The following is a 22,364-nucleotide window of genomic DNA, read 5'->3' as shown; positions in this document are numbered from 1 at the left end:
ATGGGATCTGATATGTGTTTTATATATATACACATATATATGAATGAGATGTTCTCTATTTCTGATGATTTCCTGCAATTGTAAGAATAATGAAGTTAATTCTGTATAATCAGGAATAAATTTAGCAGTTTTAATATGTAAAACAACTCTGTGTATATTGAGAGTCAGTGACTATATTGAGGGGTTCTTCGAAGTCCATCAGTACCATAAAAATGGCATACAGTTCTGCCTTTTGTACAGAGTTGTATCGATTTCCAACCACTTTACTTAAGTCTCCTGATTTGTATCCTGTTTCCCTGATTTATTTGTATCAGTATAGACTCTGATAATCTCTCCCAAAAAGTTACTGCAGGCTCTTTGTCAGTATTCATTATCTTTCCATAATGATGAAATTTTCTCATTAGTTAAAGGTACTATAATTTATGCTGGGTCCATTTCTGTCAGCTGGTGAAGTCTTAATTTACCTTTTTGAATCAAATCAGAGAACTTTTTTATATAAGTCTTTAACTTTTTATTTGGTTTATATGGTAGAAATAACCATTCCAATATAATATCTTCTCTCTGCATCAAAATACCTGTGGGGAAAGTCTGGAGGGGAGTATGACAAGAATGCATTCAAGATCTGGATTCACATGATCCAAATGTGCTTCTTGAATTGTCTTTTTTACTAGAGCCAATTCCTTCTCAGCTTTGGCTGATAATTCTCTTGGAGTATTTAATTTTTTTTGTCCCCTTTTAGAGTATTAGTCAAAATTTGTAGTCCGTTTTTGGGTATTCCCATGATACCCAGTAAGTTGGAAATGCTTCCTAACCAATTTTGAAAATCAATAGGAGTCTTCAATCGATCTCTCCTTAGTTGTGCCTTTTGGGGTCTAATTTTTTTGTAGCTCTATTTTATATCTTAAGTAAAGATATTCTATAAAGATTCTTATAGAATCTCCTCTTTATACTTTTTTAGGAGCAATTTGCAGTCCTTAGCAAGACAAAACTCTTTTTACTTCTGTAAACATGCTTTCTAATATCCCTAACTTTGGATCAGCTGATAGGATATCATCCATATAATGATAAATTATGGATTGTGGGAACTTCACATGAATTTTCTCTAATAGTTTTTGCACAAAGTATTGGCACAAGGTAGGGCTGCTTAACATTCCCTGTGGGAAGATCTTCCATTGATATCTCTTGACTAGCTGGGAATTGTTATAATTAGGTACTGTGAAGACAAATTTTTTTCTATCATTTTCTTGTAAGGGTATGGTAAAGAAACAAGTCTTTTAAGTCAGTAAGTATTATAGGCCATTCTTTAGGTAGCAGAGAGGGCAAGGGCATCCCAGTCTGTAGGGAGCCCATTGACTGAATTACTTTCTTTATTGATAGCTCTCAGACCTGTCAGCATTCTCCAATTACCAGACTTTTTTTTCCTTTTTCTTTTCTTTTTTTTTTTTAAATAACAAATACAGGAGAATTTCAAGGGCTGGTAGATTTTTCAATGTGTTGAGCATTTAACTGTTCTTGAACCAGCTGTTCTAAAGCTTGTAGCTTCTCTTTTTTCAAAGGTCATTGTCCAACCCAGACAGGTTTATTAGTTAGCCATTTTAAAGGTAAGGCTGTTGGTACTTTTGAGAGTTCAACAGCAGTTGTGCTCTGTTATAATACAGCCTGAATGGCTGGTGACTGTTTTTTATAGCATGTTATGATATTATTCCTAGAAACATGCATTGGTCTGTATTCCTTTTCTAAGAGTGTAGTAATTTAAATCTGGGTATTCCACTGTTGTAACAGATCTTGGCCCAAAAGATTTACTGCAACATTTGCTACATATATGCCTTCAGGCTTCCTCTCTGTCCTTCTAGCCCTAGGCATTCAACCCATCTCGAACTCTGTTTTATCTGAGATAGGGTTCCAGTCCCTAGAAGGTGGACATCTACCTCTTGAAGAGGGCAATTTTCTGATCACCTGGTTTACCACAATTAAAACATCTAACCTTTTTATTTTTCTTGAAATTTTTAGAAATCACTTCTCCTATCCAAGTATCATCATAAGCATGATATCAATATCAGCTGTATTTATAATACATACATCTATGGATGCTGATCCTGCCTTTAAAGGCCTGATCACTCTTTTACATTCTGAATTAGCAGTTCAAAAGCCAAAGATTCAATTAATAATCCTCTGACTTCTGGATTTGATATCATTCAATTTACAGGTGAAGTCATTCTTTCTAAAAAATCAGTGAAGGCTTATTTGAGCCTTGTATAGTTTTAGTAAATGACTCAGTTCTCTTTCCTGATTTTCAGTTTTGTCTCAAGCATTTACAACTGCTATACGGCATAGGGAAAAGTTGTGATCATGAAGTGTAACCAGTCTTTTCAGTATAATGAACCTCACCAAGCATTTGATCGCGGGAAATCTTATAATCTCTAACCACACTTTGTTGTTCGAAGGCCTAAGCTTTATCTCTCCACCACTGTACCCGAGGACCAGCTTCCAATACTGCTGTAACTAAATCTTTCCAGTCTTGTAGAATAATTCTGTTCCAAGTGAACTACCACTTTAACACCTTCCTCACAAATCGTGAATGCATACCATATGAAACTATTGCTTCCTTCAATCTCTTCAAATATAACATTTCTATAGGTTCCCACTTAACTTCTGAATAGCCTTGGGGATGCCTATTATCTGGTGGTTGTTCTTGAATGGTAACTAGATAAGTTAAGGTTAATTTTCTAATAACCTTGGGCTGCTCTCCTTCTGTTTCGTAATGCCACTGTGTTTTAACTACTGCTCTAAACTACTCTGTCTGTGTATGCATATTTTTCTTAGTTCCCATTAGTCTGTCTTTCTAAGGATTTTATTATATTTGGCACTGATATCAAACAACTTTTGGGATAGAATAAGAATTACCAAAATGATAGTTGACATTATCATCAATTCCAGCTAAGTTTATTATCCCTTCATTTAATTGTTCCATTTTCAAACTATCCATTGTGGAACTACACAGAGACCTAACTTCATACATATTAATGTTTCCCATTTTTAACATGAGGAAAAATAATTTTCTTTTCTCCCCCCTTTTAAAAACTAATTCTTCCTTTTAAGAATTCCCAAGTGTCTCACCAAATTCGATGATGATGACAGTGAAGTGTGAGGCTTCCTGAAGTTTTGCAGCAAGCCCGGGCGATGCACAGCCTGGCTGTGGGCAGTTGCAGATACTGGAGTGTAGTTGTGAGTTGAGAGTGGAGGTTGCAACAACAATAGAAGCCAGAGCAGGTGTCAAGGTAGCTAACCTAGTGTGGCAGCAGCCTGAGGAGGGGGTCCAGGGGAAAAGGAGCGAAGGAGCCGGCCCTCTAAAAGGCAGACACAGGGGAATGTGCAGAAGCATCAGTATGATGGGCGGGAAGTGAGAGCACCAAACTGCCTGAAGGCAGAGCCATGTGGTAGTGGGCTGCTAACTTTGGAGGTGTGTGGAGCCCAGGTGCCTGTGGAGACTGTTGTAGAAAGGCGGCAACAGGAAAATCCCAGACTCCTTCGGAGGACTTCAGGCAAGAGACTCTGGCAGCTGCCAATGGGCTGCAAAGCCAGGGGCAAGAGGCTGCCTCATGCTTTCATGCCGCAAAAGCTGGATGCCAGATGAAGTGTTAGTTTAATTATTCTTTATCAATAAATATTCAGGAGTCATGTAGTAAGAACTTGAATGATCAGAGAAACAGAAGCCACCAGTCCTCTCCTACCTCCTCCATTCCTTCCTCCAAAATGGGCCAAGAGCCCCCTCCACCTCACCTTACTACTTCTTTTCCTGTCTGTCTACAGTCCTCCAGAACCTCTGTGGTTGGTGAGTGGCTAGCTCTGCCTTCTGACTCCAAGCAAGCTTTATTTGTCAGAACAAGATCGAAATATCACACAACAGATGTTTCTTTGTTTGAAATCTTGTTTGTCAATTTTTGCTTTAGTTGCCTGTGGGTGTCTTCCCCCCCCCAGGAGTAGGGGGAGGTCATGTCTATAAATGTCTTTATGCTAATGGATAGTTATTGAAATGCGTCTTCTACATTTCTAGTAGTTTAAAGCTTTGGATATTATATGGAAGACTTTAACCCAACTGTACATATTTAGAATTAGGGGCCTATTTTATTTTATTTCTTCTGCATTGTATACCCACTTTGTTTAGCATCAGCACTTTTTCTTTTTTGGTGTGTATGTGTGGGAAGAGCTTGTGTTTGTAGCTCATTCTGGCCCAGAACTTAAGGTGTTAGTTGTGTCCCTCTCAAGTTTTGAATTACCGTCATGTTTCATAGCACTGTATTTATGTGTTATATATTTTAAAGTCAGGTATTATAATGCTTCTAGGTCACCCCCATTTTCAGGATTGTTTTTTGGTTCTGAAGGCATTCATTCATTCATTCATTCATTCATTCATTCATTCATTCATTCATTCATTCCTCCATCATTTATACTTATTTACTCACTCACCCATTCATTCATTCATTCATTCCTCCTTCCATCATTTATACTTATTTACTCACTCACCCATTCATTCATTCATTTAGATGGGGCCTCACTATATAGCCTTATCTGGCCAGGAGCTTACTATGTAGATCAGGCCTGGGTCAAACTCATAGAGGTACACCTGACTGTGGCCTCAGATTAATGGTGTGCACCACCGTGCCTTTCCTTATATATTTTGTGATTAACTTTTCTAGTTCCCTGAAGAATATCATTCATTGGTATTTTGATAGAAAATTGCATTGAATGTGTAAATAATTTGAGCTGTGTAGACATTTTTTATTGGAAATATATTTCTTTCATACAATATTCTGATTATGGTCCTCCCCCTGCCCCCTCCTTCCAGGTCCTCCCCGCTTCCTCTCCCTGTTTGTGTCTCCTTAGGAAACAAAGAGGCTTCTAATGAATAATAACAAAATAAAATGAGATAAAACAAAAACAACAATCAGAATAGGACAAAACAACCAAAGAAGAAAAGGTCAAAAAAAAAGTACAAGAAATGCATATAGACACAGAAGACACACACATTTGTGCACAAAGAAATTCCATAAAACAAAACTGGTGTCCATAATATATACAAAAAGAACCTGTAATGTTTTGGGTTTTTTGAGACAGGGTCTAACTATTTGGCTCTGGCTGTCCTGTAATTCACTATATAGATCAGAGTGGCCCCAGACTCACAGACCTCTGCCTGCCTCTGCCTCCCAAGTGCTGAGATTAAAAGGTGTGCTCCACTTCACCCATCTAAGGACCTATGATGTTTAAAAACAACAACAACAAATCCTGATATATGTATATATTTTAGGAAGCTTCTACTAGGCTTCCATAAAACCCCTCGAATGGCCCTTAGTTTTAGTACTCCCCTCCTTGTATATCTTTCCTCCCCTCCTTTCCCTACACCTCCTCATTTGATCCTCCCACTTTGAATAGTGCAGCAGTGAACATGGTTGAGTTTCTCTATAGTAGGATGAAGTGTGCTTTGGATATATGGTGGAGAGTGGTATAGCTGCATCTTGAGGTAAATCAATTCCCATCTTCCCGAGGAACCGCCATAATGACTTCAACAGTGGTTGTGCAAGTTTGCATTTCCAGCAGCATTGAAGGAGTGCTTCCCTTACTTTACATTCTCACCAGCATGAACTATCTTTTTTTTTTTTTTTTTTAAATTAAATCTTAGCCATTCTTACTGGTATAGGATAAAATCTCAAAGTCATTTTGATTTGCATTTACCTGATGGCTAAGGATGTTGAACATTCTTTAAGTGTTTCTCAGCCATTTGAGTTTTCTCTTTTGAGAATTCTGTTTAGATCTATCTGTACTCCATTTTTTAAATGGGTTGTTTTCATTAGATCTGATTTTTTGGTTCTTTATATTATTTTTGATATTAGCCCTCTGTCAGGTATGTAGTCCTTTGCCATTGAGAAGCTTTTCAGTTTCATGAGGTCCTATTTATTATTGTAGTTCTTAGTGCCTGTGCCATCAATGTTCTATTGAGAAAGTCTTTTTCCTGTGCCAATGAGTTTAAGACTATTCTCCACTTTCTTTTCTGTCAGATTCAGTGTATCTGTCTTTATGTTGATATCTTTGATCCATCTTGAGCTTAATTTTTTGAAGGTTGACAAGTATGGATTTATTTATTTGCATTTTTCTACATGTAGTCATCAAGTTTGACTTGTACCATTTGTTGAAAATGCAGTCTTTTTTCCCCCAGTGTGTATTTCTGGCTTCTTTGTCAAAAATCAGGTGTCCATTTGTATGCACTTATTTCTAGGTCTTCAATTCAATTGATCAACACGTCTGTTTTTGTGCCAATACCATGCTGTTTTTATTACTATTACTATTTTATTACTGTTATTAGGTTCGAACTCTGTAGTACAGTTTCAGATCAGGCATGATGATACCTCTTGTAGTTGGTTTATTATTCAGGAGTATTTTAGCTATCCTGGATTTTTTTTTTTTTTTGGTTGTTGTTGTTGTTTGTTTCCTTATGAAGCTGAAAATTGTTCTTTCAAGTTCTGGAATGAATTGTGTTGGGTTTTGATAAGGATTGCAATGAATTTACAGATTGCTTTTGGTAGGATGGCCGTTTTTCATAGATTAATCCTACGTATCCATGAGCTTTGCTCGGCAGATCTTTCTGTCTTCTGATATCTTCTTCAATTTCTTTCTTCAGTGTCTTAAAGTTGGTCCCCTCGCCCCCCATAGATGTCTTTTACTTGCTTGGTAAGAGTAACTGCAAGATATTTATATAGCTGAAGTTTTCTCTGGTCCTGTCCAGCCCCATGGACCCCACAGCCAAAAACTGCCCGGTCATTAGCTCAGGCATACCACTGACTAGCTCTTACATTTAAACTGAGTCCATTTCTGTTAATCTATATGTTGCCACGAGTTCTGTGGGTTTGCCTGTGTGCCATTACATGCTGCTCCCTGGACGGCGGGCTGGTGTCTCCTGACTCAGCCTTCCTGTTGCTAGAATTCTCCTTGTGTGCTTATCCCGAGTGTACTTCCTGCCTGGTTACTGGCCAATCAGCATTTTGTTTGTCAACAAATCAGAGCAACACACATTCACAGCATGCAGAACGACATTCCACAGCACATTTATATTACTTGTAGCTATTGTGAAGGGTGTTGTTTCCCTGGTTTCTTTCTCAGTCTGATTGTCATTTGTATATAGGAAGGCTACTGATTTTTTTGTGTTAGTTTTATATCCTGCTACTTTGCTGAAAGTGTTTATTAGCTGTAGGAGTTTCCTGGTTGAACTTTTAGGGACACACACACACACACACACACAAACACGTGCAAATAAAGATATTTTGACTTCCCTTCATATTTGTATCCCCTTGATCTCCTTCAGTTGTCTTTCTGCTCTATCTAAGACTTCAAGTACTGTATTCAGTATGTATGGAGAGAGTGGACAACCTTGTCTTGTGAAAATGATTTGAGATTTTTCTCCATTTAGGTTGATGTTAGCTGTGGACTTGCTGTAAATTACCTTTATTGTGTTGAGGTATCTTCCATGTATCCCTAATCTATCCAGGACTTTTATCATGAAGGGGTGTTGGATTTTGTCCATGGCCCTTTCTATATCTAATGAGGTGATCATGTGGTTTTTGTCTTTTACTCTGTTTGTATGGTGGATTACATATATTGATTTGCATATGTTGAATTATCTCTGCATCTTTGGGATGAAGCCTACTTAATCATGGTAGATGATGATGTTTTCTTGGATTCAATTTGCAAGTAATTGATTGAGACTTTTTGCATCTATGTTCATAAGGAAAATTGGTCTATAATTCTCTTTCTTTTTATGTGGTTTAGGTTATCAGTAAATGTGTCCTTTTAAAGGGAATTGAGCAGTGTTCTTTCTGTTTCTTTTTTTGTGGAATAATTTGAGGAGTTTTGGGTTTAACTCTTTGAAATACTGATAGAAGTCTGTGCCAAAAGCCATCTAGCCCTGGGACTCTTTTGGTGGATAGACTTAATTATCGCTTACATTTCACTAAGAGTTATAGGTCTGTTTAAATTGCTTGACTGATTTTGATTCTAATTTAGTAGGTAGTATATATTGAGAAAATTATCTATTTCTTTTAGATTTTCCAATTTGGTGGAGTACAGGTTTTTTGTTTTTTTTTTTAATGTGCCCTTGTGATTCTCTTGATTTCCTCGGTATCTGTTGTTATGTCCACTTTTTCATCTCTAATTTTGTTAATATGGTTCTTCTCTCTCCACCTTTTAGTTAATTTGGCTAAAGGTTGGTTGATCTTGCTGGTTTTCTCAAAGAATCAGCTCTGTTTCATTGATTCCTTGTATTGATTATATTTGTTTGTCTATTTCTCGTTTATTGATTCCTGAGTTTGATTATTTCTTGCCATTTCTCCTTTTTGCTGTTATTTCTTCTTTGCTCTAGATCTTTCAGGTGTGATATTAAATTACTAATATGAGATGTCCTTTTCTCTGTCTTTTTATATGTAGACACTTAATTGTGTTGGGGCATGTTGTCTTTTATTTTCTCTAGAAAGCTTTATTTTTTAATCTGTCCTGAACATTTTTCATTCAGTAATGAGTTGTTCAGTTTCCATCACTTTGTAAGCTTTCTGTTTGTTGTAAGCTTTAATTTGTTGTGGTCAAATAGAATGCCCGGTATGATTTCATGATTATTTTTTATTTTGTATTTTTTTGTTATCTGTTGAGAATTGCTTTGTGTCCAAGTGTATGTGGTTAGTTTTGGAGAAGGTTCCATGAAGTGCTGAGAAGAAGGTATATTCTTTTGTGTTTGGGTGAAAAGTTCTGTAAATATGTTAGGTCCATTTGGTTTATAACATCTGTTAGCTCCAGCATTTCTCTCTTTAGTTTTTGTCTGGATAATCGGTCCATTGGTGAGAGTCGGATATTGAAGTCATACTATCACTGTGTAATGCTTAATATGTGATTTAAGTTGTAGTGCCCTAGTGTTTGGTACATAGATATTAAGGATCACAATATTCTCTAGGTAGGTTAAAGGTGTGTGCCACCATACCCATTAATAAGTTTTACATCTATGCTTTTTGGGGATATTAACCTGTCCTGCTAGCATAATAAGCATTTTATCTACGGAGCCATCTCCCTAGCCCCTTCCAAGTTCAGCTTTAAAATCACTATTGTGCTAAAACTCCTTCCTCCTTTTGCACCATTGTTGACATTCTTTTCATTTGTGTAATACACATACACAAGTACATAAACATACACATCTAATGCAGTGTTGCAAGCATTAATTTGGGCAAACCAGTAACTGAAGATCAATTAAAAGTTTTAAAAACATTTACTTACTGTCATATTTTGCATTTGAGATACTATTCCTTTCTTTATGTAGACCTGTTTCTTTCTAAAGAACTTTTTACAATTCTTGCAAGGTACGTTAAGCAACAATCATCTCAGTTCCTATTCTTCTTTTTCCCAGCTCATATTCTTAATACTTTTCTTAATTCTAACTTTTGGAGGTTATTAAAAATAAAGATCTCAGCCATTTCTCCATCATTGGGCAATCCTCGTGTCTTTCTTGGGGAGGAGGTGGAAATGAGGGGTAGACTGGGGAAAAGGGGAGGGAGCAGGAAGGGGGAGAACAAGGGAATCTGTGGCTGTTATGTAGAACTGAATGGTATTGTAAAATTAAAAAAAAAATTAAAAAAATTATGTAAATAAATAAAAAATAAAGATATGGTCTTTTCCACCCACAATCTAGGACCACTGATTAACTAAATCTTTAAAATCGATTGGAAAATGGTATGCTTTGAAGTAATGGACAATATAGTGTTTTAAGATAGGGCATGCTTGAACTCTGTGGTAATCTTTACAGTCTAATATGCTCTAATTTGTGTGAATTTGAGAGTACATTTGTAGAGTGTTATTGTTTGTTTTTTACTCTTTTTAGGGGATGCACCACCCAGCTCCCAAATAAATCACACGGAGGCTTTTCCTGTTCCATTCCTATATACCTTTGTTTCTTATTTTGTGGCCTGCTGTGTAGCAAGGTGACTGGCTCCTGAAGTCTTCTCCTTCCTCTTCCCTAAATTTATCCTTCTATTCATACACTTTCTTGCCAGCCCCACCTATCCTTTCTCCTGCCTTGCTACTGGCCGTTCAGCTCTTTATTAGACCATCAGGTGTTTTAGACAGGCACAGTAACACAGCTTCACAACATGAACAAAGTAACACACCATAAAATAATATTCTACAACAGTAGAGTTTATCCAGGTTTTACTATTAAAACCAGGAAGGTCGGGACTTGATATGTAGCCCAAGCTGGCTGCCTCAAGAATTTTTTTTTAGCTTTTCAAGGAAATGATTTTGTTATTGGCTGAAGTAAGTGAAAGTGTCTTATTTTCATTAATTAAGATGTTTTTCAGTTTTATTTTAGTCTTCATATTTACAAAAATGATTCCTCAGTAAGATGTCCGAAATTTATGTGCTACAGTTAGAGTATGCCTGCAGTGAAAAACTGTATAGACAAACCCAGCCTGAGCAGCTTAATTTTGAGATTTATTTTGTGTGTGTGTGTGTATTTGGGGAGGCATGTGTTTATAAGGGTGTTTGTGAGCACATGAGAGTGCTTGTGGAGACCTAAGGTCAATACCAAATGTATTTCTTCTTCATTTTTTGCAAACTTACTTTTCAAGGAATTTCTCAAAAACTTATTATTTTCAGAGAAGCTGAAGGCAATCAGTTGGCTGTGTTGACTGGATAATATTTCTAGGGATCCACTTAATTAACGTTAATTAAATGTTTTTGTGCCATCTGTGTTTGAGTATGTGGTCATGAATGCATTTGTCAGCAGATGTCAAAGATCCCCAGACTTTACAGGTGATTCTGAGTCACCTGACATGGTTGCTGAGAACAGAATTCAGGTCCTCTTGGAAGAGTGATATGCTCTTTTAACCTCTGAGCAGTCTTTCCAGTTGTGTGTCCCCCCTCCCTCTTCTCACTTCTTTTTTAAAGACAGAGCCTCATGTAGTTCAGGGTAGGCTCAAACTATGCTCCCTCCTAAGTGTTGGGATTATAGGCCTGGTTGGTTTAGTTTGGTGCTAAGGATTAAATATAAGGTTTTATGTATGCTGGGCAAATACTGTACTAACCAACCTACATTTCCAGCTCAAATGTGCATACTTCTATCATGTCAGTTACTGTTCTTGCTACCATTTTCTGTTTCTGAGAGGAATCTATGAAGACTAGGAATCCTGATTCCATTTTTTTTTTTTTTTTTTTCCGAGACAGGGTTTCTCGTGTAGCTTTGGAGCCTGTCCTGGAGCTCACTCTGTAGACCAGGCTGGACTTGAACTCACAAAGATTCATCTGGCTCTGCCTCCCGAGTGATGGGATTAAAGGCATTCGCCACCACCGCTTGGCTGGAGGATCATTTTATACTGGGAGGAGTTACCTACTTAATTTGGAATTTGGGAGCAAACCAAAGTTCAGTAACTTGGCATGGTCATATTGGGAGCCTATGGCTGAATTAAAGATACCAATTGTGGGTGATTAGATTTAAAGCTACTATTGATTTAAACCTTCTCTTAAAACTAACTCTTTAGGGTTAAATAAGAGTTGTGGAGGTGTTAAAGGATTAAAAGAAGGGATGTGTAATTACATAATGTTAGAGATCAGATATAATTTTTCTTTATATCCCCCAAATGCAGGTTATATAACCAGTGATGACCAGGTATTTAAGTTGTTTTTTTTTTTTTTTTCTTTTTTTCTTTTTAAGAAAGCTTCCTTACTAGGGATTAGGTTTTTCCATAGTTTACTTACATGGCACATGTGCCACCTAGTGGCTAGAGAATTAACTACTTTCGATGGATAAAGCTAGTTCCCTGCTCCCCTTTTCCTCCTCCCCACCATTCTGGCTGTAGATCTTTTTTGTGATCAAGTGAAATTGATTGTTTATTTAGGTCAGGTTTAAAGTTAGGAGTCCAATTTAATTTCTGTTGAAGTGATAAAATACCCTGACAAAACAAACTGAGGGAAAAAGGTGTTATTTGACTTGCAATTCCAAGTTACAGTGTGTCATTTCACTAGAATTCAAGCAGCTGGTGACATCAGATCCACAGCCAAGAGCAAAAAGAGACTATATCCTTAGTTGTTTGTTTTCAGATTTCTTCTTTTGAAAAATTTTTTTATTAATGATTTGGATTATTTGTATATATAAATAATTCATTTATTCATTTGTTTTTATTTTATGTGTATGAGTTTTTGTCTGCATGTATGTCTGTGTACCACATACATACCTGGTACCCACAGAAGTCAGAAGAGGATGTCGGACCCCTGGAGTTCCAGGTGGTTGTGAGTTGCCATGTGTTGGTACAGTAAGCACTCTTAACCACTGGACCATCTCTCCAGCACCCCAGCTAATTTTCTTCTCTCTGGGGAATGGTACTACTTACAATGGACAGGACTTCCTATGTCAATTAACAATTCAGACAGCTCCTCACCTACATGGCCACAGGTCAATTTGTTCTAGATAATTCTTCATTAAGATTGTTCCCAGATGATTTTAGGTTGTATCAAATTGGTAATTAAAACTAACCATCACAGGAGGTGACTATATCCACGGGCAACAATTGTATCTAGGAGGTGATGGTATACACAGGAGGTTGATGGGCACTGTCTTCTCTATTGATCCCTACCTTGGTATGTTTGTTTGTTTGCTTTCACTGTGTAGCTCTGGCTGTCTTGGATCTCCTGATGCAGATCAAGCTGGCCTTGAACTCATCTTCCTTTGCCTCTTCCTTTGATTAGAGTTGTGAACCACCACTTGGCCCCTACTATTTATTTATTTATTTTTTGAGACAGGATTGTATCAATACATATGGTGCCTCCAAATGCAGACTTTTGAGGCAGGGTCAGTTTGAACCAGGAGACTACCAGTTGGCTATGTGCTCCAGAGATCTGACTTCCCTAATGATGGTATTATAGACAGACACCCAGACCTTTGCATATATGCTGGAGATCTGACTTCAAGTCTTAATTCTATCATAGCAGGATTTTACTGATTGAGCCATCTTCCATGCTTTCCCCTCCTCTTCTCCCAGTTTCAGATATGAAAACTATCAGTTGGGCTGCATGTAACTTGAACAAATAAAACTCGATGAAAAGCAAAAACTGTACAGTTAAATAAAATAGCCTGTACTACTTTATTAGGTGAGTGGTTACTTTTTCATTTGTAAACCATACCAGCTGGTGTTTAAGCACACACATGTTTAGGTATTCTATAGATAAACAAATGCTGGCTGGAATATCACTGGGTTATCACTGGGCTTCACAGTCTTTCATCCAGAGATATTCTGCATGAATTCACAGGTTGGCTCTTTAGTTGATGTCATCTAAACTACAGTAGTATGTTTCATTTTTCACTGCAAAACTCTGACAAGTTTTGAAGATTAGGTCTAGGAAAAGAGGGAGGGTTATAGAGGGCATAATTTTCCTGCCTTGCATGGGACAGATAGTAAAATCTAACTTACTTTACCATATGAAGAGTGTAAGGTAAATTAATAATTTAGGGATACCCATTATTACATTTTGTGGTTGGATCTTTTGCTTTCTATTAAGCAGTTGCAACATTCCTTTTTACTGATTAAAGACTAAAGTTAAACCAAAAAAGTCTAGACGAGAAATAAAACCCTCTTTTCCAGTCCTTCTGTTCCTTTAGCAAGTCCAAGTTCGGATCCTGGATACAGCTACTGGACTGAGAAAAAGAACACTTAAGATTGATATTGCCGTCATTGTTGATTAGAATTGATCCTGATTCCATTTCTTTCTTTTTTTTTTTTTTTGGTTTTTCGAGACAGGGTTTCTCTGTGTAGCTTTGCGCCTTTCCTGGAGCTCACTTGGTAGCCCAGGCTGGCCTCGAACTCACAGAGATCCGCCTGCCTCTGCCTCCCGAGTGCTGGGATTAAAGGCGTGCGCCACCAACGCCCGGCTCCTGATTCCATTTCTTAAAGATAAGTAAATCCATCTGCAGGGAACAGCACATCTTGTTTACAGCCTCTGAAGCGTAGTTCCAGAGACTCCTTTATATCCTCCCTCTAAGCCTTACCCCTTGTCCCACAGATTTTTGGTGCTGCACTGAGTAGAAATGAAGTGCTGCCATTAAACCATTTTATAAAAAGATGTCATTGTACTTTGTATAGGCAGAGAGTTGCTAGCAGAATGGAATTTCTTTCTTTGATTAGGAAAGCTGAAGACAGCAGGCATCATAAACTGACATCTGACTTTTAGGTATCTCCCTAAAGCTGTAGGCTCTGTGGTTACTGTTTGGTTCCAGTCACATCAGAGATTGATACAGCATAAAAAAGATCAGCTACTTTCATTTTAAAATCCCATTGTTAGTGTCTCATCGTCTCACAAACAAAGCTATTTAATTTTATTTAATTTTTGTTATGCCAGTTCCCTATTCCTGATACTATTGTCTGTGTTAACTTGAGTGTGATTCTTCAATCTGCTGTGATAGAAACTTCAAAAACACAGCAGTTGGTCATATTAAACTAGATTTTCTCTCATGAAGTATGAAAAACTTGATTGCCCCTCCCTCTCTCATCTTTTATTTCCCTCCCACTCTCCCTCTCCAGTATACAGAGGACAACTCAGAGTCTGGTTTTTGTCCCCCCCCACACACCTTTATTTGGGTTCTGGGATTGAACTCAGATTAATAGGCTTGTGTTAATAGGCCTTTATTCCCCAAGATATCTCACCGGACTCCTATTTAGTATTTTGTAGGTTGAATCCTAATTGTTCTTCTTAATAAAAACCCGGAGCTAGATATCAGGGTAAATGTTGAAAGATCAGAGGAAATAAGCCATAGCCAACTCCTCAGCCGAAAGGGGAAAATTCTGTTTCTAAGAGTCCTCAGACTTCTGCCCAGCCATATCACTTCCTGTCTCAACCTTTCCAGTGCTAGGATTAAAGGCGTGTGACTCCTTTGGGAACCAAGTGCTGGAAGTAAAGATGTGAGCCATCGCTGCTTGGCTCTGTTTCTCTTTTAGACTGGATTAATCTCATGCAGACCAGGGTGGCCTTGAATTCACAGAGATCTGTGTGTTTCTGCTCGCTGAGTGCTAGGATTAAAGGTTTGTGCTGCCACTGCTGGGCCTCTATGGCTAACTAGGTGGCTTAGTTCCGAACTCTGATCTTCAGGCAAGCTTTATTTGTTAAATCATATACAAAATATCACCACAGTATTTTGATCATGAAAGGTGTTTGATGGGACTTCATTACTCTCTGTGTGGTTGCTTATGAACCCAAATTTCTTCCATTCTTTTTTATGTATCGTGCTTTGGAGTATTGCTCTCATTGGCAGCTTTTTGGCTTGGGTTAGCTCTTAGGTCTGTTTTAGTCCATAGGACAGAGAAATAAAATTTTGTCAAGAACAAATCATTAGTTTTATGTGATGGAGAAATGTTTCCAGTCTTGTGACTTGCTAAGCAAACTGCCATGCTTGGTTGTAGAGAGCGTCTGTGGTTGATCCAGTACCCACTTTGCACATTGTGGTTTTTTTTTTTTAAATAAGACTTTGTAGCCAGGCGGCGGGGCGGTGGTAGCACACGCCTTTAATCCCAGCACTTGGGAGGCAGAGCCAGGCGGATCTTTGTGAGTTCAAGGCCAGCCTGGACTACCAAGTGAGTCCCAGGAAAGGCGCAAAGCTACACAGAGAAACCCTGTCTCGAAAAACCAAAAAAAAAAATAAAAAAAAAAAAATAAGACTTTGTACTTTATTTTGTGCATCTTTCAAGTTCTTAATGTACTTTGAGGTTACATACTAATTTGGGGGGTGCATTTATTTTCTCATTTGTGGTGTACTCTTTTAGTCATGGGTTCATTTATTACATAGAAATTTATAATTGCATTATATTCATTGCATTTTAGTCTCTTAATATTTGATGTAAATATGTACTTTGTTGATTTGATACTGGGTATTTTATATGAAAATTGTCTGTAGGGTACACAGAATACCTTGATTGATAAACCTCATAAAAACAATGGCCAATTTTTTCCTATTTCCATTATTAAGGAGGCACAATGATGTTTTAACTATGAAAACCCAAACCTGTCTGTTGTTGTTTTATGTCACCAATTTTATTAGATAGAGCTTATAATTTATGTACCTTTTGTAACTTAATAATTTTTAGAATTACTATTTTTTATCTCCCAAATGCTTTCTTAAAGTTCATGTTGACTTTAGGTGATACTTATACAAATAGGGAAATAAAATTGAAATACTGGTGTGAGAGGTTAGAGTTGAAGTTTCAAGTGAAATTTATTGTTCAAGCTGCTAAGACAGTTAAGTCTAGTGTACTGTAAAGTATGATCTGGGAAATTGGTAAGGAGCTAGTGCTGTATAGGTAGATTTAAAGGTTATTAAGCACAGAGGAGATTGTTAAAACTTGGATAATCATTAAGTTCTTCAGGCTGTACTTGAATTTGGGAGTGGAAACAAATGAAGAGAAAGTAGACTATTAGTTATTTTATTCATTATGACTGTTTCTGTTGCTCTTTTTCTATCTCTTAGATTTTTATTCATTTATGGATTCCTCCTTCCCTCCCTCCCTCCCTCCCTCCCTCCCTCCCTCCCTCCCTCCCTCTCTTTCTTTTTCTTTTCCCCCCTCTCTTTCTTTTTGTCTTAAGTTTATAGTCCAGTCTGTCTTGGAACTCACTATATATCATAGAGTAACTGAGAACCCACCATTCCTTTGTCTTAACCTCTCAATAGCTGTGTTTTACCAGCATGTGATACTTTGTCTGGCTCGATCATTTGATCTTCATGAACAGTTTTATGAAGAATATGGTGAAACATAGTTTGACAGGTGAATAATAGAGAAATGCCCTTTATATAATATTTAAATAGCCAGCAGATGGTTAAATTGGTACTTGAGACATACTCTACATGTTTGTTTGTTTGTTTAGGGACTGTGTATGTTTGTTCAGGGACTGTGCAGAAAGGTCTAAATAAATTTCCAATTAGAAAACAAGGATTTTTTTTAAGACTGTAGACTTGTGTGAGGAACATTGGTAGCGAAGTGTCTCTATTCTGGTAATGCAGTATGAAAGACAGTGGATATCTTTTTATTTAAAGATAAGAGTAATGTTGGGGTAGAGGTGTTTTTTAAAAGCCTCACAGGGGCTGGAGAGATAGCTCAGGGGTTAAGAACACATATTGCCCTTGCAGAGAACCTGGGTTTCATTCCTAGCCCTCATATAATGGGCCATAACCATCTATAACTGCAGTCTGGGAGATCCAACTCCCTTTTCTGGCCTCCAAGGGTACTGTATGCATGTGGTACACATACATACATGCAGGTAAAACACCATAAACATTTTAAAAAGTCAGATAAAAGCCTCACAGTAATTAGGCTGCTTCCTGAAAAGTATGTATAAGGCTTCTTCAGTTACAGTCCTGAGGAGAATTTTAAAGTGCAGCAGAATCAAGGAGCAGTCTCTTCAAGTATTTAACTTTTAGAATGGCAAGTAGCTAGGATGCATAGTGATTGTTTCAAATTATTAGTCTCAATTTATAAAACTCAAAGAAACTTAAAAAACAAACTACACTGAAATACATTTATTTTATAGATCAATTGTTATAATCCTGAAAATATTCAAAACAGTTATTTCTAGTGTGAAACTTCCCTAAGTCAGTTGTACTGTGGGCTTAAGGCACAGTGAACCACAGTTTAAAGTATGCTGGTTATTTTTCAGTATCAAACCGACACTATGTATATGAACTTTTCCTATTTATAAAGTGTTGTCGTTATTTTACTCTTTTTCCGTTACTGTGTATGCTTTGTAATTAAATTCTTTAGTGACGAAATGCAAAATGACTCTTTATATTTTCTTGTTTACTGTGAAGCAGAAATCAAAGAACAATCTGTGGAAGAGGATGCTGAAGCAGAAGTGGATAGCAGCAAACAGCCAGTCTCAGCTATTCAGCGGTCTGTGTCTGAGGAATCTACAAACTCCCTGGTCTCTGTTGGTGTAGAAGCCAAAATCAGGTTAGACAATGAAGAGAACCGGGTTAGAGACAGTTGACAGGGTAAAGGGGTGGTTAAATGGTACTGTAGAGAAAATGGAGGGAGATGGGGCTTAGCATCTGGATGGGGTTTTATTATTTTAGTAGCTTTAAGTTTGACACCCCTGTGGTGTAGCTGGCGTAGATGTTGGCTATGCTATGGATTTTGGTGATTGGAGAGCAGGGAGTATACTAGATGGTGATCTAGCCATTCCAAGTAAGTCTTTAAAGTTTCAAGACAGGGTTTCTGTATAGACTTTGCTGTCCTGGAACTCACTTTGTAGACCAGCCTGACCTGAAACTCATAGAGATCCACCTTTCTCTGCCTCCAAAGTGCTGCGTTAAGGTGGGCACCACCACTGCCTGGCCCAGATATTAACTGTATGCTACTCCTAATTGAAGAAATAGCTAAGAGCACCTAACATAAGTGTTAAGTTATATATATATATGTTATTTGCTATACTTTATTTACTTTCCCCCAATATTTTGAGATTTTAAATATTTTCAAAATGGAAGAGTAGTACTTTTACAAATTTCAGGTCTCATAATGAGGTCTTTAATCAATTTTGAATTGAATTTTGCATATGGTATGAGATAGGTTTTATTTCTCTGTATATGGCTCTCCAGTTTTCCCAACTCTTATCATGGAAGACTGACCATTTCCTCATTGTGTACTCTTGCCATTTCTAGCAAAGATAGATTGATAATAAATGTGTGGGTTTATTTCTCTTGTTCTTTGGTGATACATAGTTTTGTAATCTCTTTGTAATGTGCTTTGAAGTTAGAGGATGTGATGCCTTTAGTTTTATTCTCCTCTCCCTTCCTTTGTCATCTGGCTTTGGGGTCTCAGTATGTAGCCAATGTCAGCATGGAGCTTGTGATCCTCCAGCTGCATCTTTCTGAGTGCTAGGATTACAGGCATGTGTACTGTATTTGCTTTTTAGGTTCTCTATTATTAGAATTTTTTTTCTTACATGTTTGTAGTTCCAAGTGAGTAAATCCTCAATTACTTGTTTAAATTTACATACAACTATTTATTTATTTCCTCTTGTGACTGGGATTATTTTCTAGTTTTTCAAATAGCCCATTATTAGCATACAGGAACACTACTGTTTCTATACATTAATTTTATGTTCTGTAACTTGACTGAATATTTTTCAGTTCTTATAGTTTTTTGGGTGGAGCCTTCAGAGTTTTGAATACAGATATTAAATTTGTCATCAGCAAATAAAAGTTATTTTACCTCTCTTTTTAAGATGATTTTTATTTATTTCTGTTGTCAAGTTTGGTTAGCTTAGAATTTCTGCCATTATGTTAAAAAGAAGTAGTGATAGTAAGAATTCATTATTTTATTATTTGTTGTCTATATATTATTTCTCTTCTTCAGTCTAGGAAACTTGTTTGCATTTTGCCAGCTTTGTTCTTTCTGAAATTTATTTATTTATTTCCCCCCTTGAGACAAGGGTGTCTGTGTAGCTCTGGTTGGCCTGGAATTCTCTCTGTAAACCAGACTGGCCTTGAAGTCACAGAGATCCATTTGCCTCTGCCTCCGGAGTGGTGGGATTAAAGGCATAGGTCTGTCGACCAGAGATATTTTAAGGAATTTGGGTTCTGATCTTTTTGGTGTCTTTATTTCATTAATTTCTATTTATATTTATTTCATTTATTTCTATCGTATTATTTCTAATCTATTTTCTTTTAAACATTTTTTAAAATTTATATTATGTATGAGAGTGTTTTGCCTGCATGTATGTATGCCTCGTGTATTCCATGGATGATTGTGAGCTACTATGTGGGTGCTGGCAACTAAAGTCAAGTTCCCTGCAAGCACAAGTTCTCTTAACCACTGAACCTAGTCTTTGAATGTTCTGTCAGTATCCTCCTTTAAATTCAGCTGACCTCTTTTGTAGAAAACTAACGCCTAAACTTTGATTTCTGCAAATTTATAACTGGTTTTAGTTAGCATTTTATCTTCATCTTAACAAAATTTTCATTGTGTTTTATTATCATTGTATTTTGACTGAAGGATTACTATCTGTATGATATTTATCATTTGTAATTTGCAGACAATATATTACCTATTTTAGGAATATTTTCTTTAATTATTAAAAAGTAAATGTGTGGCCAGTCATGATGGAACACACTTTAATCCCAGGACCAGGAGACAGAGTCTGCATAGTGAGCCGTGGCGACATAGTGAGACCCTCTCCCTCACACCAATTGTGTGTGTGTGTGTGTGTGTGTGTGTGTGTGTGTGTGTGTGTGATGGTTGCATGCATATTTATTATAAGAAAAATATTGTGGAGGAGTAGTCCTTTTTATCCCCTGCAGGGTCTCTTATTAAGTGTTAATGGTTTCTCTTTCAATTTAATAGACTAACTTTCAGAATAATGCTTTTACTGAAAATTTGAGCAGTTAGTGCAGAATGTTCCTATGTCTGTGTTCTTTCTTGTCCCCAGTAATTTAGTATTGTGCACTAGTGTGGTATATTTGTTGGCAGTTTTACCTTTTTTTTAAACTGAAGGTCTTAGTTCACATTATGGCTCGTTCTTGATGAGATAGGATTTATTCATCTTCACAGATGGATAATGTCATATATCTGCTCTAACATCCTCATAGAAACTAACATCTCAGTCTTTGTTTTCTTCCTGTTTAATCCAACTACTCTCCCAAATTTCTCAATACATTAACAACTCAAAACTTACTTTTTTTCCTTTAATTTTTCTTATATATTATGGTGTGGTACATAAAACATGCATACTGTATGTTTATAACAACTAAATAAACATTGTTAGCATAAGCTTTATAGAGCTCAAAAATGTGGTTATCAGATTTAATACTTAGATTTTCTTTTGAGTTGGATATTTAGATTTAAAACTTATTTTTTTATTTTGAGATGGCTGAGTGAATAAAGTGTTTACCATGTAAGTATGAGACCTAAGTTTGAATCACCAGAACCCACATAAGGCTGGATGTTGTAGTACACAATTTTGTAATCCTAGTGCTCCTATGGGAGATAGAGACAAGAACATCTCTGGAAGCTGGCTGACAGTTAACCTGGTGTGTACACATTAGGCGACAAATGCAAGAGACCCTATCTCAAACAAGGTTGAAGGCTGAAGGACCTTAGATTGTCCTCTGGCTTCTATGTGCATTATATGGCATGTTCATGCTACTGTTCACTCATGAGAATGCATATGTTTGCTTATACATCTGAACCCACAAAGATTTTTTTTTCTTTTCTTTCTTTTTTTTTTTTAATTTTAATCTTTTTGTTTTGTTTTGTTTTGTTTTTTTGTTGTTGTTTTGTTTTGTTTTGGTTTGGTTTTTCGAGACAGGGTTTCTCTGTGTAGCTTTGCGCCTTTCCTGGAGCTCACTTGGTAGCCTAGGCTGGCCTCGAACTCACAGAAATCCGCCTGCCTCTGCCTCCCGAGTGCTGGGATTAAAGGCGTGCGCCACCAACGCCCGGCCTCCCACAAAGATTTTTGTATAAAGTCATTTATACAAAATGTACTGGGTTTGGGAGTACTTCATTCAGTGTTAGAACACTTGTGTATCATGTGTATACAGCTCTGGGTTTGACCCTCAGTACTGCAATAATAAATAGATTATTAAAACCATCCCAAGGGGGCAGAAAAGGTGGCTCAGTCATTAAGATTCCTTGCTGCTCTTCCAGAGGGACCCTAGTTTCAGTTCTTAATACCAGTGTTGGATGGCTTTACAAGTGCTTGTAACTCCAGTTACGGGAGATCCAATGCCCCTTTCTGACATCCATGGGAGCCTGATATACACATTACAGATATATACATATGAATAAAAAATTAATCTTGAAAGAAATTATACTGTAGAAAAGTAGAATTGCAAATATATAATTGTCATTTTTTAAATTGTTCTCATGGTATAATCACAACATAGATTATGGAAAATGTAGTTAAAAACTTAGTTTAAATATTACTCAGGTCATTATATAAAGATACCTTTCATTTTTACCAGTGAACAACTCTGCGCTTTTTGTTATTGTGGGGAGAAAAGTTCCTTAGGACAAGGAGACTTGAAACAATTCAGAGTAACACCTGGACTTATCTTACCTTGGAAAGATCAACCTTGTAACAAGGACATTGATGACAACAGCGGCGGGACCTGTGAGAAAATACAGAACTCAGCTCCACAAAAGCAAAGAGGAAAAAGAAAGTAAGCAATTTTGAATTTAAATTGTTGATAGAGAAAAATGATCTCTCACTTATTTACTTTGGATCTTATGAATTTACAATTGAGGTTGTTACTGTTGAACAGTTTTTGTGTTGTACACGTATCACTGAGGCTTAATATTAATTGCAAA

At 36.9% G+C, this 22,364-nt stretch overlaps 1 protein-coding gene across 16 annotated transcripts in view; it reads left to right on the top strand.

Moving 5' to 3' along the window:
• Kmt2c (lysine methyltransferase 2C) overlaps nucleotides 1-22,364 on the top strand; it is a 231,185-nt gene that overhangs the window by 62,088 nt on the left and 146,733 nt on the right. For 14 of the 16 annotated variants that reach the window (XM_028879492.2, XM_028879494.2, XM_028879493.2 and 11 more), the window contains exons 3-4: nucleotides 17,867-18,008; nucleotides 22,019-22,216. In XM_028879492.2, coding sequence (XP_028735325.1) covers nucleotides 17,867-18,008; nucleotides 22,019-22,216 — 340 coding nt within the window. The remainder of the gene's footprint in view (nucleotides 1-17,866; nucleotides 18,009-22,018; nucleotides 22,217-22,364) is intronic. The other 2 variants (XM_028879484.2, XM_028879491.1) reach the window with 1 other exon arrangement.

The sequence above is a fragment of the Peromyscus leucopus genome, chromosome 3 (assembly GCF_004664715.2).
Source record: "Peromyscus leucopus breed LL Stock chromosome 3, UCI_PerLeu_2.1, whole genome shotgun sequence".
NCBI classification, from domain to species: Eukaryota; Metazoa; Chordata; class Mammalia; order Rodentia; family Cricetidae; genus Peromyscus; species Peromyscus leucopus.
Note: the sequence above shows the minus strand (reverse complement) of the source record. Positions and strands in the feature narration are given on the sequence as shown.